Source organism: Scyliorhinus torazame, chromosome 5, assembly GCF_047496885.1.
Source record: "Scyliorhinus torazame isolate Kashiwa2021f chromosome 5, sScyTor2.1, whole genome shotgun sequence".
Classification (NCBI taxonomy): domain Eukaryota; kingdom Metazoa; phylum Chordata; class Chondrichthyes; order Carcharhiniformes; family Scyliorhinidae; genus Scyliorhinus; species Scyliorhinus torazame.
The window spans coordinates 9,717,523-9,736,145 of NC_092711.1; the positions used below are offsets into that span (position 1 = coordinate 9,717,523).

Here is an 18,623-nt window from a genome sequence, read left to right on the forward strand (position 1 = left end):
GCGAGGGACACGCCGAGAGCGAGGGACACGCCGAGAGCGAGGGACACAGCGAGAGCGAGGGACACAGCGAGAGCGAGGGACACAGCGAGAGCGAGGGACACAGCGAGAGCGAGGGACACAGCGAGAGCGAGGGACACAGCGAGAGCGAGGGACACAGCGAGAGCGAGGGACACAGCGAGAGCGAGGGACACAGCGAGAGCGAGGGACACAGCGAGAGCGAGGGACACAGCGAGAGCGAGGGACACAGCGAGAGCGAGGGACACAGCGAGAGCGAGGGACACAGCGAGAGCGAGGGACACAGCGAGAGCGAGGGACACAGCGAGAGCGAGGGACACAGCGAGAGCGAGGGACACAGCGAGAGCGAGGGACACAGCGAGAGCGAGGGACACAGCGAGAGCGAGGGACACAGCGAGAGCGAGGGACAGAGCGAGAGCGAGGGACAGAGCGAGAGCGAGGGACAGAGAGAGAGCAGGGGACAGAGAGAGAGCAGGGGACAGAGAGAGAGCAGGGGACACAGAGAGAGCAGGGGACACAGAGAGAGCAGGGGACACAGAGAGAGCAGGGGACACAGAGAGAGCAGGGGACACAGAGAGAGCAGGGGACACAGAGAGAGCAGGGGACACAGAGAGAGCAGGGGACACAGAGAGAGCAGGGGACACAGAGAGAGCAGGGGACACAGAGAGAGCAGGGGACACAGAGAGAGCAGGGGACACAGAGAGAGCAGGGGACACAGAGAGAGCAGGGGACACAGAGAGAGCAGGGGACACAGAGAGAGCAGGGGACACAGAGAGAGCAGGGGACACAGAGAGAGCAGGGGACACAGAGAGAGCAGGGGACACAGAGAGAGCAGGGGACACAGAGAGAGCAGGGGACACAGAGAGAGCAGGGGACACAGAGAGAGCAGGGGACACAGAGAGAGCAGGGGACACAGAGAGAGCAGGGGACACAGAGAGAGCAGGGGACACAGAGAGAGCAGGGGACACAGAGAGAGCAGGGGTCACAGAGAGAGCAGGGGACACAGAGAGAGCAGGGGACACAGAGAGAGCAGGGGACACAGAGAGAGCGAGGCACACAGAGAGCGAGGGACACAGAGCGAGGGACACAGAGAGCGAGGGACAGAGAGAGAGCGAGGGACAGAGAGAGAGAGAGAGAGAGGGACACAGCGAGTGAGAGGGGTCACAGCGAGAGAGGGGGTCAGAGCGAGCGAGGGACACAGAGTGCGCGAGGGACACAGCGAGCGCGAGAGACACAGCGAGCGCGAGAGACACAGCGAGAGCGAGGGACACAGCGAGAGCGAGGGACACAGCGAGAGACACAGCGAGAGCGAGGGACACAGCGAGAGACACAGCGAGAGCGAGGGACACAGCGAGGGACACAGCGAGAGCGAGGGACACAGCGAGAGCGAGGGACACAGCGAGAGCGAGGGACACAGCGAGAGCGAGGGACACAGCGAGAGCGAGGGACACAGCGAGAGCGAGGGACACAGCGAGAGCGAGGGACACAGCGTGAGCGAGGGACACAGCGTGAGCGAGATACACAGCGTGAGCGAGGGACACAGCGAGAGACACAGCGAGAGCGAGGGACACAGCGAGAGCGAGGGACACAGCGAGAGCGAGGGACACAGCGAGAGCGAGGGACACAGCGAGAGCGAGGGACACAGCGAGAGCGAGGGACACAGCGAGAGCGAGGGACACAGCGAGAGCGAGGGACACAGCGAGAGCGAGGGACACAGCGAGAGCGAGGGACACAGCGAGAGCGAGGGACACAGCGAGAGCGAGGGACAGAGGGAGAGCGAGGGACAGAGGGAGAGCGAGGGACAGAGGGAGAGCGAGGGACAGAGGGAGAGCGAGGGACAGAGGGAGAGCGAGGGACAGAGGGAGAGCGAGGGACAGAGGGAGAGCGAGGGACAGAGGGAGAGCGAGGGACAGAGAGAGAGCGAGGGACAGAGGGAGAGCGAGGGACACAGAGCGAGGGAGGGACACAGAGCGAGGGAGGGACACAGAGCGAGGGAGGGACACAGAGCGAGGGAGGGACACAGAGCGAGGGAGGGACACAGAGCGAGGGAGGGACACAGAGCTAGGGAGGGACACAGAGCGAGGGAGGGACACAGAGCGAGGGAGGGACACAGAGCGAGGGAGGGACACAGAGCGAGGGAGGGACACAGAGCGAGGGAGGGACACAGAGCGAGGGAGGGACACAGCGAGAGCGAGGGACACAGCGAGAGCGAGGGACACAGCGAGAGCGAGGGACACAGCGAGAGCGAGGGACACAGCGAGAGCGAGGGACACAGCGAGAGCGAGGGACACAGCGAGAGCGAGCGAGGGACACAGAGAGAGCGAGGGACACAGAGAGAGCGAGGGACACAGAGAGAGCGAGGGACACAGAGAGAGCAGGGGACACAGAGAGAGCAGGGGACACAGAGAGAGCAGGGGACACAGAGAGAGCGAGGGACACAGAGAGAGCGAGGGACAGAGAGAGAGAGAGAGAGAGAGGGACACAGCGAGTGAGAGGGGTCACAGCGAGAGAGGGGGTCAGAGCGAGCGAGGGACACAGAGAGCGCGAGGGACACAGAGAGCGCGAGGGACACAGCGAGAGCGAGGGACACAGCGAGAGCGAGGGACACAGCGAGAGCGAGGGACACAGCGAGAGCGAGGGACACAGCGAGAGCGAGGGACACAGCGAGAGCGAGGGACACAGCGAGAGCGAGGGACACCGCGTGAGCGAGGGACACAGCGAGAGCGAGGGACACAGCGAGAGCGAGGGACACAGCGAGAGCGAGGGACACAGCGTGATCGAGGGACACAGCGTGAGCGAGGGACACAGCGAGAGCGAGGGACACAGCGAGAGCGAGGGACACAGAGAGAGCAGGGGACACAGAGAGAGCAGGGGACACAGAGAGAGCAGGGGACACAGAGAGAGCAGGGGACACAGAGAGAGCAGGGGACACAGAGAGAGCAGGGGACACAGAGAGAGCAGGGGACACAGAGAGAGCAGGGGACACAGAGAGAGCAGGGGACACAGAGAGAGCAGGGGACACAGAGAGAGCAGGGGACACAGAGAGAGCAGGGGACACAGAGAGAGCAGGGGACACAGAGAGAGCAGGGGACACAGAGAGAGCAGGGGACACAGAGAGAGCAGGGGACACAGAGAGAGCAGGGGACACAGAGAGAGCGAGGCACACAGAGAGCGAGGGACACAGAGAGCGAGGGACACAGAGAGCGAGGGACACAGAGAGCGAGGGACACAGAGAGCGAGGGACAGAGAGAGAGAGAGAGAGAGGGACACAGCGAGTGAGAGGGGTCACAGCGAGAGAGGGGGTCAGAGCGAGCGAGGGACACAGAGAGCGCGAGGGACACAGCGAGCGCGAGAGACACAGCGAGAGCGAGGGACACAGCGAGAGCGAGGGACACAGCGAGAGACACAGCGAGAGCGAGGGACACAGCGAGAGACACAGCGAGAGCGAGGGACACAGCGAGGGACACAGCGAGAGCGAGGGACACAGCGAGAGCGAGGGACACAGCGAGAGCGAGGGACACAGCGAGAGCGAGGGACACAGCGAGAGCGAGGGACACAGCGAGAGCGAGGGACACAGCGTGAGCGAGGGACACAGCGTGAGCGAGGGACACAGCGTGAGCGAGGGACACAGCGTGAGCGAGGGACACAGCGTGAGCGAGGGACACAGCGTGAGCGAGGGACACAGCGAGATACACAGCGTGAGCGAGGGACACAGCGAGAGTCACAGCGAGAGCGAGGGACACAGCGAGAGCGAGGGACACAGCGAGAGCGAGGGACACAGCGAGAGCGAGGGACACAGCGAGAGCGAGGGACACAGCGAGAGCGAGGGACACAGCGAGAGCGAGGGACACAGCGAGAGCGAGGGACACAGCGAGAGCGAGGGACAGAGGGAGAGCGAGGGACAGAGGGAGAGCGAGGGACAGAGGGAGAGCGAGGGACAGAGGGAGAGCGAGGGACAGAGGGAGAGCGAGGGACAGAGGGAGAGCGAGGGACAGAGGGAGAGCGAGGGACAGAGAGAGAGCGAGGGACACAGAGCGAGGGAGGGACACAGAGCGAGGGAGGGACACAGAGCGAGGGAGGGACACAGAGCGAGGGAGGGACACAGAGCGAGGGAGGGACACAGCGAGAGCGAGGGACACAGCGAGAGCGAGGGACACAGCGAGAGCGAGGGACACAGCGAGAGCGAGGGACACAGCGAGAGCGAGGGACACAGCGAGAGCGAGGGACACAGCGAGAGCGAGGGACACAGCGAGAGCGAGCGAGGGACACACCGAGAGAGAGCGAGGGACACAGAGAGAGCGAGGGACACAGAGAGAGCGAGGGACACAGAGAGAGCAGGGGACACAGAGAGAGCAGGGGACACAGAGAGAGCAGGGGACACAGAGAGAGCGAGGGACACAGAGAGAGCGAGGGACAGAGAGAGAGCGAGGGACAGAGAGAGAGCGAGGGACAGAGAGAGAGCGAGGGACAGAGGGAGAGCGAGGGACAGAGGGAGAGCGAGGGACAGAGGGAGAGCGAGGGACAGAGAGAGAGGGAGGGACAGAGAGAGAGGGAGGGACACAGCGAGAGCGAGGGACACAGCGAGAGGGAGGGACACAGCGAGAGGGAGGGACACAGAGCGAGGGAGGGACACAGAGCGAGGGAGGGACACAGAGCGAGGGAGGGACACAGAGCGAGGGAGGGACACAGAGCGAGGGAGGGACACAGAGCGAGCGAGGGACACAGAGCGAGCGAGGGACACAGAGCGAGCGAGGGACACAGAGCGAGCGAGGGACACAGAGAGAGCGAGGGACACAGAGAGAGCGAGGGACACAGAGAGAGCGAGGGACACAGAGAGTGCGAGGGACACAGAGAGTGCGAGGGACACAGCGAGAGAGAGAGAGGGACACAGCGAGAGAGAGAGGGACACAGCGAGAGAGAGAGGGACACAGCGAGAGAGAGAGGGACACGGCGAGAGAGAGAGGGACACGGCGAGTGAGAGAGTGACACGGCGAGTGAGAGAGGGACACGGCGAGTGAGAGAGGGACACAGCGAGTGAGAGAGGGACACAGCGAGTGAGAGAGGGACACAGCGAGTGAGAGAGGGACACAGCGAGAGAGTGAGGGACACAGCGAGAGAGTGAGGGACACAGCGAGAGAGTGAGGGACACAGCGAGAGAGTGAGGGACACAGCGAGAGAGTGAGGGACACAGCGAGAGAGTGAGGGACACAGCGAGAGAGTGAGGGACACAGCGAGAGAGTGAGGGACACAGCGAGAGAGTGAGGGACACAGCGAGAGAGTGAGGGACACAGCGAGAGAGTGAGGGACACAGCGAGAGAGAGAGAGAGGGGCACAGAGAAAGAGAGAGGAACACAGTGAGATAGACACAGTGACGGGGACACATAGAGGGAGAGGGACACAGAGAGAGAGTGACACTGATAGAAAGAGGTACGCGGTGAAAGAGAGGGATAGAGTGAGATAGAAGGACACACGGGAGAGACAGGGACACAGAGAGAGAGAGGGATACAGAGAGGGACAGAGAGCGGTGGGCACACAGACAGAGTGAGGGACACACACACAGAAAGAGGTACACAGCGGGTCAGGATCTGAGGTTTCGGGGGCGTGAGTGGGTCAGGATGTGAGGGTTAGGAGACATGAGGGTGTGATGGTGTGAGGGTGCCAGGACGTGAGGCAGTCAGGACATTGGGGTTATCAAACTGACCGTTTTCATTGAATCCAAATTGTTTCATTATAAATTCTAATCTCAGAAATTGACATCAGAGGATCCCAGTGAAAAATCCCATTGAACCTCCTTGTCTAATAAAATGATGTTGTTGCCGATGACCCTGTATTGATTCAGGAATAAACTTTACATCTCACAGTGAGAAAAAATCAAATTGAATCCATATTTATAGAGCAGCTCATTGAAGAAATCAGTCTATGAACAACATGTAAAATATGAAGTGAAACTTTGCAATGAGCTTTGTTTTTGTGGCCAGGAATCTTCTCTCAAAATGGAGGCAGAAATGAAGTTGTGTTTAACTCACATTCTGTGATTTCTTGCTGCTTTGTACTCATTCTATGGAAAGCCTTCCTCGGCTGACAGACGAATAGTCATTCCAAACATGCCAGAAATTCAGAGGGAAACAAATGTCAAACAAAGACAGAAATAACGACAGGACAGAATCTGTTGTTGACTGCTGAATTAACATAACCATAGACAGGACAAGTGTCTTCCTTAGCAGACACAGGAAACACACCGAGGGGGACATTCCTCACAGTAAGTCAGGGGTGGGGTCTGCACACAGGTCACTGAAGAGATCTCAGTCCAAACTGTTTCCAATCATTTCCCAAATGTTTGACAATATTTGTGGCTCTTCCAAAATTCAAGATACTTTGTTGTCTGTATTCTGTGAATCCAGCTGTAAAATATCTTTACTTCAATGTCTTTTCCCCAACACTATCCCCATATCCCTTTATGTCAATGGGATTTAGAAATCAGTCAATTTCTGCTTTAAACTTAGTCAATATCTTTCCATCTTTGAGAGGGGAGAAATCACCAGGAATGTGGGATTTGATCTTCAGGGTTAGGTTGGAGAAACAGGGCTCGTTCAGGCCCTATTGAAGCAATCTCTCCTCCTAGGACAGTCCGGCAACCTCCCTATCAGCCAACTGACCCTCCGCTGCACTCCCTCTCTGGCAACTATATCCTTCCATGATAGGGAGACCAAAAACTGTACACAGTACTCCAGGTGTGGTCTCACCAAGGCCCAGTATAACTGCAGTAAGACTTCTCCACTTCTGAACTCAAATCCCTCTTGCAATGAAGGCCAACATATCATTGGTCTTCTTAACTGCTTGCTGCATCCCCCTCTCCACTTTCAGCGACTGGTGTACAAGCTCCATTTGTACATCCACATTGCCCAACATATCACTGTTTAAATACGACTCTTTCCTTCAGTTATTGTTTGACACTAACTTGGACAACTGTCCGAATTGTCTCAGTGTTGTGCTCACATAAAATGGCCACCGTTAAGCAACTTAAAATGGCTGACTGCTGATCGTGGATTTGTTTAGACAGATTCCCAGAGAGAGATAGAGAGTTGCAGAGACAGAGAAGATGGGGAGACTAACAGAATACATTAATTCAAGATTCAGAATCTCCATCAAACACTGTTAGCCAAAGTACATCATGGGGTTAGATACAGATTACACATCCCTCTAAACTGTCCCCAACAAACCCTCCCAGGGCAGCTACAGTACCATGGTATATACAGAGTAAAGCTTCCTCTACACTGTCCCCATCAAACACTCCCCAGGACAGGTACAGCACGGGGTTAGATACAGAGTAAGGCTCCCTCTACATTCTCCCCATCAAACACTCCCAGGACAGGTACAGGGCACTGATCTAAACAGAGTAAAGCTGCCTCTACGCTGTCCACATCAAACACTCCCAGGGCAGATACAGTACGATGATATATTCGGACTAAAGCCCCCTCTGCACTGTACCCATCAAACACTCCCAAGTCAGATATCGCACTGGGTGAGATACAGAGTAACACTCCATCTACACTGTCCCCATCAAACACTGCCTGGACAGGTACAGCACGGGGTTAGATACAGAGTAAAGCTCGCTCTACACTGTCCCCATCAAACACTCCCAGGACAGGTACAGCACGGGGTTAGATACAGAGTAAAGCTCCCTCCACACTGTCCCCATCAAACACTGCCTGGACAGGTACAGCACGGGGTTAGATACAGAGTAAGGTTTCCTCTACACTGTCCCCATCAAACACTCCCAGGACAGGTACAGCACGGGGTTCGATACAGAGTAAAGCTCCCTCCACACTGTCCCCATCAAACACTCCCAGGGCAGCACGGGGTTAGATACAGAGTAAAGCTCCCCCTACACTGTCCCCATCAAACACTGCCTGGACAGGTACAGCACGGGGTTAGATACAGAGTAAGGTTTCCTCGACACTGTCCCCATCAAACACTCCCAGGACAGGTACAGCACGGGGTTAGATACAGAGTAAGGTTTCCTCTACACTGTCCCCATCAAACACTCCCAGGACAGGTACAGCACGGGGTTAGATACAGAGTAAGGTTTCCTCTAGACTGTTTCCATGATCACTCCCAAGACATGGCAGAGGCAGTACAACGTGGAAATCACCATCCCTGTGAATCGTCTGAACAGCGCTGTTGGAATGTCATACATTTCAATCAGAGCTCGCAGAACCAGAGAATATACATTGCAGGAGCAGGCCATTCGGCCCATCGAGTGTGCACCAGCCCTCGGAGAGAGCACCCTACCCAAGCCCACGTCTCCACCAAATCCAAATAACCCCAGTAACACCACCTAACCTTTGGGCCACTAAGGGGCAATTTCGCACGGCCAACATCTCCTCTCATCCTTCTCGGCTCTAGTGAATACAGGCACAATCACAGAATCCCTACAATGCAGAAGGAGGCCATTCTGCCCATCGAATCTACACCAACCCTCTGACACAGCACTCTATGTAAGCTCAGTCACCCGCCCTAACCCAATAACTCCTTAACCTAATCTAAACAATCTTTCTTGGACACTAAGGGGTAATTTAGCAGGACCATTCCACCTAGCCTGCACATCTTTGGACTGTGGAAGGAAACCGGAGCACCCAGAAGAAACCCACGCACACACGGGGAGAAACTGCAAACTCCACATAATCAGTCACACAAGGCCGGAATTTAACCCGGGTCACTGGCACTGTGAGGCAGCAGTGCTAACCACTGTGCCACAGTGAAACCAATCTCTCATTGTAGGACAGTCCGGGAAACTCCCTATCAGCCAATTGACCCTCCGCTGCACTCCCTCTCTGGCAACTATATCCTTTCTTCGTTAGTGAGACAAAACTGTACACAATACTCCAGGTGTGGTCTCACCAAGGCCTTGTGTAACTGCAGGAAGACATCTCCACTTCTGAATTCAAATCCCTCTTTCAATGAAGGCCAACATATCATTGGCCTTCTTAACTGCTTGCTGCACCCCCCTCTCCACTTTCAGTGACTGGTGTACAAGGACAGCCAGCTCCCTTTCTACATCCACATTCACCAACAAATCACTGTTTAAATCAGACACTTTCCATCAGGATTTTGTTATACCAACGTGTACAAATGTCAGAAATGACTGTGCTGTGCTCACCTAGAATGGCCACCATTAAGTAATTTAAAATGGCTGACTGCTGATCGTGGATTTTGTTTTGACAATATTCCCAGACAGACAGAGAGAGAAGCAGAAACAGACAGATGGAGAAACTAATAGAAGACATTTATTGTAGATTTTGAATCTCCATCAAACATGACCAGTAAAGGTACATCATGGGGTTAGACACAGATTCATCTACACTGTCCCTGGCAAACACTCCCAGGACAGGTACATCACGGGGTTACATACGGAGTAAAGCTCCTCTGCACTGTCCCCATCAAACACTCCCAGCACAGGTACAAAACGGGGTTACATATCGAGCAGGGCTCTCTCTACACTGTTCCCATCAAACACTCCCAGGACAGGTGCAGCACGGGGTTAGATACAGAATAAAGCTCCCTCTACACTGACCCCATCAAACACTCCCAGGACAGGTACAGCACGGGGTTAGATACAGAGTAAAGCTCCCTCTACACTGTCCCCATCAAACACTCCCAGGACAGGTACAGCACGGGGTTAGATACAGAGTAAAGCTCCCTCTACACCGTCCCCATCGAACACTCCCAGGACAGGTACAGCACGGGGTTAGATACAGAGTAAAGCTCCCTCTACACTGTCCCCATCAAACACTCCCAGGACAGGTACAGCACGGGGTTAGATACAGAGTAAAGCTCCCTCTACACTGTCCCCATCAAACACTCCCAGGACAGGTACAGCACGGGGTTAGATACAGAGTAAAGCTCCCTCTACACTGTCCCCATCAAACACTCCCAGGACAGGTACAGCACGGGGTTAGATACAGAGTAAAGCTCCCTCTACACCGTCCCCATCGAACACTCCCAGGACAGGTACAGCACGGGGTTAGATACAGAGTAAAGCTCCCTCTACACTGTCCCCATCAAACACTCCCAGGACAGGTACAGCACGGGGTTAGATACAGAGTAAAGCTCCCTCTACACTGTCCCCATCAAACACTCCCAGGACAGGTACAGCACGGGGTTAGATACAGAGTAAAGCTCCCTCTACACTGTCCCCATCAAACACTCCCAGGACAGGTACAGCACGGGGTTAGATACAGAGTAAAGCTCCCTCTACACTGTCCCCATCAAACACTCCCAGGACAGGTACAGCACGGGGTTAGATACAGAGTAAAGCTCCCCCTACACTGACCCCATCAAACACTCCCTGGACAGGTACAGCACGGGGTCAGATATCGAGCAGGGCTCTCTCTACACTGTTCCCATCAAACACTCCCAGGACAGGTACAGCACGAGGTTAGATACAGAGTAAAGCTCCCTCTACACTGTCCCCATCAAACACTCCCAGGACAGGTACAGCACAGGGTCAGATATCGAGCAGGGCTCTCTCTACACTGTTCCCATCAAACACTCCCAGGACAGGTACAGCACGGGGTCAGATATCGAGCAGGGCTCTCTCTACACTGTCCCCATCAAACACTCCCAGGACAGGTACAGCACGGGGTCAGATAGCGAGCAGGGCTCTCTCTACACTATACTGTTTCCATTTCCTCACATCAGGGGCGGGGGGTCGGAGAATCGCCAGGGGCTGGCGTGGATCCCGCCCCTGCTGGTTGCCGAAGTCTCCGGCACCGGAGATTCGGCAGGGCGGGAATCGCGCCGGTTGGCAGGCCCCCCTGCTCGATTCTCCAGCCCGGATGGGCCGAAGTCCCGCCGCTAAAATGCCTGTCCCGCCAGCGTAAATTGAACCACCTACCTTACCGGCGTGACAAGGCGGCACGGGCGGGCTCCGGGGTCCCAGGGGGGGGCGCGGGGCGATCTGGCCCCGGGGGGTGCCCCCACGGTGGCCTGGCCCGCGATCGGGGCCCACCGATCCGCGGGCGGGCCTGTGCCGTGGGGGCACTCTTTCCCTTCTGCCTCCGCCCCGGTCTCCACCATGGCGGAGGCGGAGGAGACTCCCTCCACTGCACATGCGTGGGAAACTGTCAGCGGCCGCTGACGCTCCCGCGCATGCGCTGCCCGGAGATGTCATTTCCACGCCAGCTGGCGGGGCACCAAAGGCATTTTCTGCCAGCTGGCGGGGCGGAAATTCCTCCGGCGCCGACCTAGCCCCTCAATGTTGGGGCTCGGCCCCCAAAGATGCGGAGCATTCCGCACCTTTGGGGCGGCGCGATGCCAGTCTGATTTGCGCCGTTTTGGGCGCCAGTCGGCAGACATCGCGCCGTTGCCGGAGAATTTCGCCCCACAATTGCTTCTTTTCCAATTTCCTTTAATTCTGTGCCATCTCGTTCTTGAGCTTCTTAATAGTGGGATCCGTTTCTCCCTGTCTACTCTGTCCGGCACCCCCAAGAATTTGAACACCTCTATCAAATCTCCTCTTGGCCATTTTTCTCCGTGGAGAACAGACACAACCTCTCCAATCTAACCTCATCACTGAAGTTTCTCATTCCTGAACCATTCTTGTGAACCTCCTCTGCACTCACTCCAGTGTGTTCACACTCTTCCTATCATGTGGCACCCAGAACTGTCCACAATATTCCAGCTGAGGTCTAACTAGTGTCTTGTATAACTTCAGCCTTACCTCCTCGCTCTTGTACCAATGCGAAAAATACTGAGCAGGTCAGGCAGCATCTGTGGAGAGAGAAATAGAATCTTGGAACAGGGCGACGGGCAGATAGACAGAGAGAGAAACGTCCACACACACAGTAACACACTTACCCTCACACAGACACCCTGCTCTAAACAGATAGAAAATGCGGCAGATCACTTGTCCATCAGTAAATGGAAGGAGATTAATTGGATTGCTCTTCAAAAATACCAGCTCACATTTAAAAAGAATGGGTGGGTGGGAGGGTTGGTGCTTCCCAATCTTTTGTATTGTTATTGGGCGGTGAATTTGGAGAAGATTGGGCAATGGTGGGGAGAGGAAGAAGCGGAATGGGTACAGGTGGTGGAAGCATCGTGTAAAGGGGCTAGTTTGCAGACTTCCGCTGCGGCTCCACTCCCATTTCCCCCGGGGAGGTTTACACAAAGCCCGGTGCTGGCACCTTCCTTCAACATCTGGAGCAAGCGGAGACGCCATTTTGGTTTGGTAAACTTGACGGTGCCAGCCCCTATTTATGGAAACCCCCGATTCACCCCGGCGGCAAGACTGGATACAATATTTAAACAGTGGCATAAAGCTGGGCTGAGACAGGTTAAAGACTTGTTGTTGGAAAGTAGATTTGAAGAATTGAGGGAGAAACATAAAATGCAGAGGGAGGTGAAGTTTAATTATCTTCAATGATGAAACTTGGTGAAAAAGGAGTTGTCCTCGTTCGTTTGCCTACCAGAGAACTAGGTGCTGGATAAATTGCTCCTCCCAGCTGAGTTGGTGATGGGAGAATTACTAACATTTACAGGTGGCTGATGGACAGAAAGAAAGCAGCGATTGAAGAGATGAAACAAAAGTGGAAGGAAGAGTTGGATGTGGCGTTGGAATGGGGACGATGGAGTGAGATTATACCTGGGTCAATGCGACATCTTCATGTGCTCGGATGGGCTTGATACAATTCAAGGATGTACACAGGGGCCATATGACACAGGACCGAATGAGCAGATTCTTCACAGAGGAAGAAGATAAATGTGAGAATGTCAAGGAGGACCAGTTAACCATGTCCACATCTTCTGGTCACGTCCACAATTCGTGGGCTTCTGGCTCTCGCTATTTAAAACACAAACAAAAGTTGTGGAGGTGGAAATATTACTGGGACCACATGAGGCAATTTCTGGGGTGTCGGAAGTACCGGGACTAATAGATGTGGACGGGGCCGATGTGGTGGCCTTTGCCACATTGATCGCCCGGAGGCTAATTTTATTGGAAGGGAAGTCAGAAGATCCGCCAAAAATATCAACATGGTTGAGGGATATTGCAGAATTCCTTAAACTTGAGAAACTAAAGTCAGCCCTTTGTGGCTCAGATGGGGGTTTCTGGACGAGATGGAAGCTGTTCTTGTCTCTATTTACATATCTGTTTGTTGCCAGTGGGGAAGGGGAGGGAAGAGGGGAAAGGTTTAATGGAAATAAAGGAATAAATGTCAAATGAGGAGAATAGTATTTTGTTTGTGTTGTGACTGACTGATTGTTTGTATGTTGTTATGTCCGTCCTCATCGGAATGAAAATATTTTCAAAAAACACAGCAACAGTGACCACACTTATTAAAAAGTAGCTCACGGACTGCAAAATGTTTGAAGGTCATGAGTTAAAAGTCTTAAACTTAAACGTGGGAATGAGGGAGTTAATTCATCCTTTCCACAGGGGACGTGGGGGAATTTTCCACTATGACCACATTTCTGATTGTGGAATCTTACTGTGCAATCAATATGCCTGCTGTCAGTTTGTACATGTTCAAGTAGAAAGAGAGAAAGAAATCCATCTTCAGAGACTCTGATCTTAATTTTGAAAGTGCCACCGTTTTTGGGCTCTTCCTGTACACAAGCTGCCTGCAGAATTCCCCAAGTTAAAAACAAGGTGAGAGTGGAGAGTGAGGGGCGAGTGAACAGAAAGCAGATGGGGTTATCAAAGAACAAAGAACAAAGAAATGTACAGCACAGGAACAGGCCCTTCGGCCCTCCAAGCCCGTGCCGACCATACTGCCCGACTAAACTACAATCTTCTACACTTCCTGGGTCCGTATCCTTCTATTCCCATCCTATTCATATATTTGTCAAGATGCCCCTTAAATGTCCCTATCGTCCCTGCTTCCACTACCTCCTCCGGTAGCGAGTTCCAGGTACCCACTACCCTCTGCGTAAAAAACTTGCCTCGTACATCTACTCTAAACCTTGCCCCTCTCACCTTAAACCTATGCCCCCTAGTAATTGACCCCTCTACCCTGGGGAAAAGCCAAACTGACTGTTTTCATTGAATCCAAATTGTTTCATTATAAATTCTAATCTCATGAACTGACATCAGTGGATTTCAGTGAAAAATCCCATTGAACCTCCTTTTCTAATAAAAAGATGTTGTTGCCGATGACCCTGTATTGATTGAGGAATAAGCTTTACATCTCAGTGAGAAAAAATCAAATTGAATCCAAATTTATAGAGCAGCTCATTAAAGAAATCTGTCTGTGAACAACATGTAAAATATGAAGTGAAACTTTGCAATGAGCTTTGTTTTTGTGGCCAGGGATTTCTCTTAAAGACCAATCAAACACTCCCAGGACAGGTACAGCACGGGGTTAGATAAAGAGTAATGCTCCCTCCACACTGTCCCCATCAAACACTCCCAGGACAGGTACAGCACAGGGTTAGATCCAGAGTAAAGCTCCCGCCACGCTGTCCCCATCAAACACTTCCGGAGCAGATACAGCACGGGGTCAGATATAGAGTAAAGCTCCCTCTACACTGTCCCCATCAAACATTCCCAGGACAGGCACAGCACGGGTTAGATACAGAGTAAAGCTCCCTCTGCACTGTCCCCATCAAACACTCCCAGGACAGGTAGAGCACGGGGTTAGATACAGCGTAAAGCTCCCTCTACACTGTCCCCAACAAACACTCCCAGGCCAGGTACAGCACGGGGTTAGATACAGAGTAAAGGTCCCTCTACACTGACCCCATCAAACACTCCCAGGACAGGTACAGCACGGGGTTAGATACAGAGTAAAGCTCCCTCCACGCTGTCCCCATCAAACACTTCCAGAGCAGATACAGCACGGGGTCAGATACAGAGTAAAGCTCCCTCTACACTGTCCCCATCAAACATTCCCAGGACAGGCACAGCACGGGTTAGATACAGAGTAAAGCTCCCTCTGCACTGTCCCCATGAAACACTCCCAGGACAGGTACAGCACGGGGTTAGATGCAGAGTAAAGGTCCCTCTACACTGACCCCATCAAACACTCCCAGGACAGGTACAGCATGGGGTTAGATACAGAGTAATGCTCCCGCTACACTGTCCCCATCTAACAGTTCTAGGACAGGTACAGCACGGGGTTAGATACAGAGTAAAGCTCCCTCTACACTATCCCCATCAAACACTCCCAGGATAGGTACAGCATGGGCTTAGATACAGAGTAAAGCTCCCTCCACGTCGTCCCCATCAAACAGTCCCAGGACAGGTACAACACGGGGTTTGATACAGAGTGAAGCTCCCTCCACGTCGTCCCCATTAAACATTAACAGGACAGGTACAGCATAAGATTATATAAAGAGTAAAGCTCCCTCTGCACTGTCCCCATCAAACACTCCTAGGACAGGTACAGCACGGGGTGAGATACAGAGTAAAGCTCCCTCTAGACTGTCCCCATCAAACACTCCCATGACAGGTACAGCACAGGGTGTGATACAGAGTAAAGCTCTGGGGCAGCACGGTAGCATTGTGGATAGCACAATTGCTTCACAGCTCCAGGGTCCGAGGTTCGATTCCGTCTTGGGCCACTGTCTCTGCGGAGTCTGCACATCCTCCCCGTGTGTGCGTGGGTTTCCTCCGGGTGCTCCGGTTTCCTCCCACAGTCCAAAGATGTGCAAGTTAGGTGGATTGGCCAAGCTAAATTGCCCTTAGTGTCCAAATTGTCCAGATGTAGCTCCCTCTACATCTGTCCTCACCAAATACTCCCAGGAGAGGTACATAGGAACAGGAATGGGCCATTCAGCTGATCGAGCCTGCCTTAGCGACTAGACCACCTTAACAATAACCAATTTTAATAATCCGATACAAAGCCCTGGATGAATTTATTTCCTAGCAGCATCAGTAGCTGTAAATCCTGCTCTACACTGTGTCAGAAATATTACTGCATTTGAGAATGTCATTGTGAATATTACCTTGTAATATATAACCGTTCTCATCCATATCTCTATTGAGAACACAGTAGCTCCTTTCCAAGTGATCACTGCAGTTGACCCAGTCACTGTTTATACTGTAAGCTCTTGTCCCAGTTAATACTACATTGCACCATACTGCTGTGGACACTACAATTAACCCTTTTGGAGTGCTGACTACCATGTACCCAGGGTAAGAGCATGTGGACTACCATGTATAATAATCTTTATTGTCACAAGTAGGCTTACATTAACACTGCAATGAAGTTACTGTGAAATTCCCCTAGTCGCCACATTCCGGCGCCTGTTCGGCTACACAGAGGGAGAATTCAGAATGTCCAAATTACCCAACAGCACGACTTTCAGACTTGTGGGAGGAAACCAGAGCTCCCGGAGGAAACCCACGCAGACACAGGGAGAACATGCTGGGAATCGAACCCGGGACCCTGGAGCTGTGAAACCACAGTGCTACCCTCTGTGCTACAGTGCCTCGTAAAAAGTCACACACACAACCTCCCACCCCACCCCAGACACACAAACACGTGTACAGACAAACACAAACTCAAACACAGACACAAACTCAGACAGGCTGCGTCAATACAGCTTTCAAATGGAGCGAGATCCATTCTCCACCTTTAACTTGGAGAGGTGTATCTGGCCTGTGTGTGACCCAAGTCACACACTGACTCTGAACATCCTCACAACAGCTTGGGGACAGACTTTTCTAAAGTACTTTTCATAACCTTTGGGTATCACAAACTGCTTCACAGGCAATGGAACCCTTTTGAAATCTAGTCCGTGGTAATTTAGGAAATGGACCAGCGAATTTCAGAGAGAGACACAGAAACAGGATGAGATTGTGCTGTACATGTTTCGCAGCTGACACTGAGACACACGAGATGTACAATATCAATTATTATTCTGAAGCATGTGATTAAATCACCCTTAAACTAAATTCCAGTGTTTCAGAGTAAAGCTTTATCTGCACTGTCCATCAAACACTCACAACCCAAATACTGTCTGGCTTAAATAGAGTCAAAATCCCTCTGTTCTGTCCAAAGAATTTTTCATTGCAGATAGTTATTTTAATTTTATGGAAAAGCAGAACTCAAATTGCACCGAATCCCAGGGTGGACTCTTATTTATTTCAGCCCTTCACATTTGAACATGAAGTTTAAGCTCCGATTACAGGTGTCTGCTTGTCTCTGTTTGTATATTCTCTGTTATTGTTGTTTTGTCACTTGTCTGAAGTATTTGAATAATCGGCCTTGGTTAATCAATCCTTTCTCTCAGCACATGGAAGTTGTGAATCTTCAAGGCTGTCAGTCTGATATAGATAACAAAAAACTACATCCTTTGATCAATCCATTCCCCAACCCTAAATAGATCTCACACATTTCCATAATGCAGGAATATCTCCATCAAAACTTCTAATCAGTTCCCAATACTCTTGTTAACACTTGCCTGTATAACCTAAATTCCACTGACAGATTCCGAAAGCTGCACAGAAAAATGACTGGTTATTTTAAACTCTGAAACAAAACTATTTGAATTTGTGCTTCAATCCTATTATACAGGAATGTTGTCCTGTGGGCTGACAGTTTCTCAGTAAGACTGAAACATTGCACTGCACTTGGCAACATTTGTGGCACTTCCAAAATCTACCATACATTGATGCCTGTATTGTGTGAATCTAGCTGTGAAATATCTGTACAGTTTAAACTTCCACTGTTTCTGTCTTCTCATCATTTATAACAATCACGGTTCTATCCTTTTTAAGTCTACAGCACATCATCGAAACATTTCCCAACACTGAAACACGTCCACCAGTTCAGTCTACCGCCAAAACGATAATATCTCCCTGCAATTTGATGTTTCCAGCAATGTTGCTTACAACGCTGTCTAATGTTTGGCGTCATTGGCAAACTGGGATGTGTAGCATTCTATCAAATGGTCTTAAATGGCTAATATATATGTATGTGTGCGCGCCAATGTGTGTGTACACGCATGTGTCTATGCACGCATGTGTGTGTGTGTGTATGTATCTGTTGCCATGTATGTATCAGTCAGTGTGTGCACGCACATGTGTGTGTGTGTATCTGTGAACTTGTGTGTGTATACGCATTTTAGTCTCAAAGGAAAATATGAGCATGTGTAGGCGATTTGGCCCATCGAGTCTGCGCCACCATTCAAACAGATCCTGGCACGCACAGACGCACGCACAGACGCACGCACACTCACACACACATTCCTATTGTATTATACACAGTCGATTTGTGTCTGGAACATGCTCAATGATTGAGCTTCCACAACCCTCTAGATCGGAGAATTCCAAGATTCTCCATCCTCTCAATGAAGAAATTCCTCCTCATCTCAGTCTGCAATGGTCTACCCCTGATTCTGAGCATTCATGTCAAGAGGGCGAGAATACAAGACCAGGGATGTACTTCTGAGGCTGTACAAGGCTCTGGTCAGACCCCATTTGGAGTATTGTGAGCAGTTTTGGGCCCAGTATCTAAGGAAGGATCTGCTGCCTTGGAAAGGGTCCAGTGGAGGTTCACAAGAATGTTCCCTGGAATGAAGAACTTGTCGTATGAGGAATGGTTGAGGACACTGGGTCTGTACTCGTTGGAGTTTAGAAGGATGAGGGGGGGTCTTATTGA

At 52.4% G+C, this 18,623-nt stretch overlaps 1 gene segment (V, D, J or C); it reads right to left on the bottom strand.

Annotated features, from left to right (window-relative positions):
• LOC140418169 (T cell receptor alpha variable 38-2/delta variable 8-like) overlaps nucleotides 1-18,623 on the bottom strand; it is a 154,494-nt gene that overhangs the window by 48,023 nt on the left and 87,848 nt on the right. The window contains 1 exon segment of the V gene segment in view: nucleotides 11,738-11,787. Coding sequence covers nucleotides 11,738-11,787 — 50 coding nt within the window.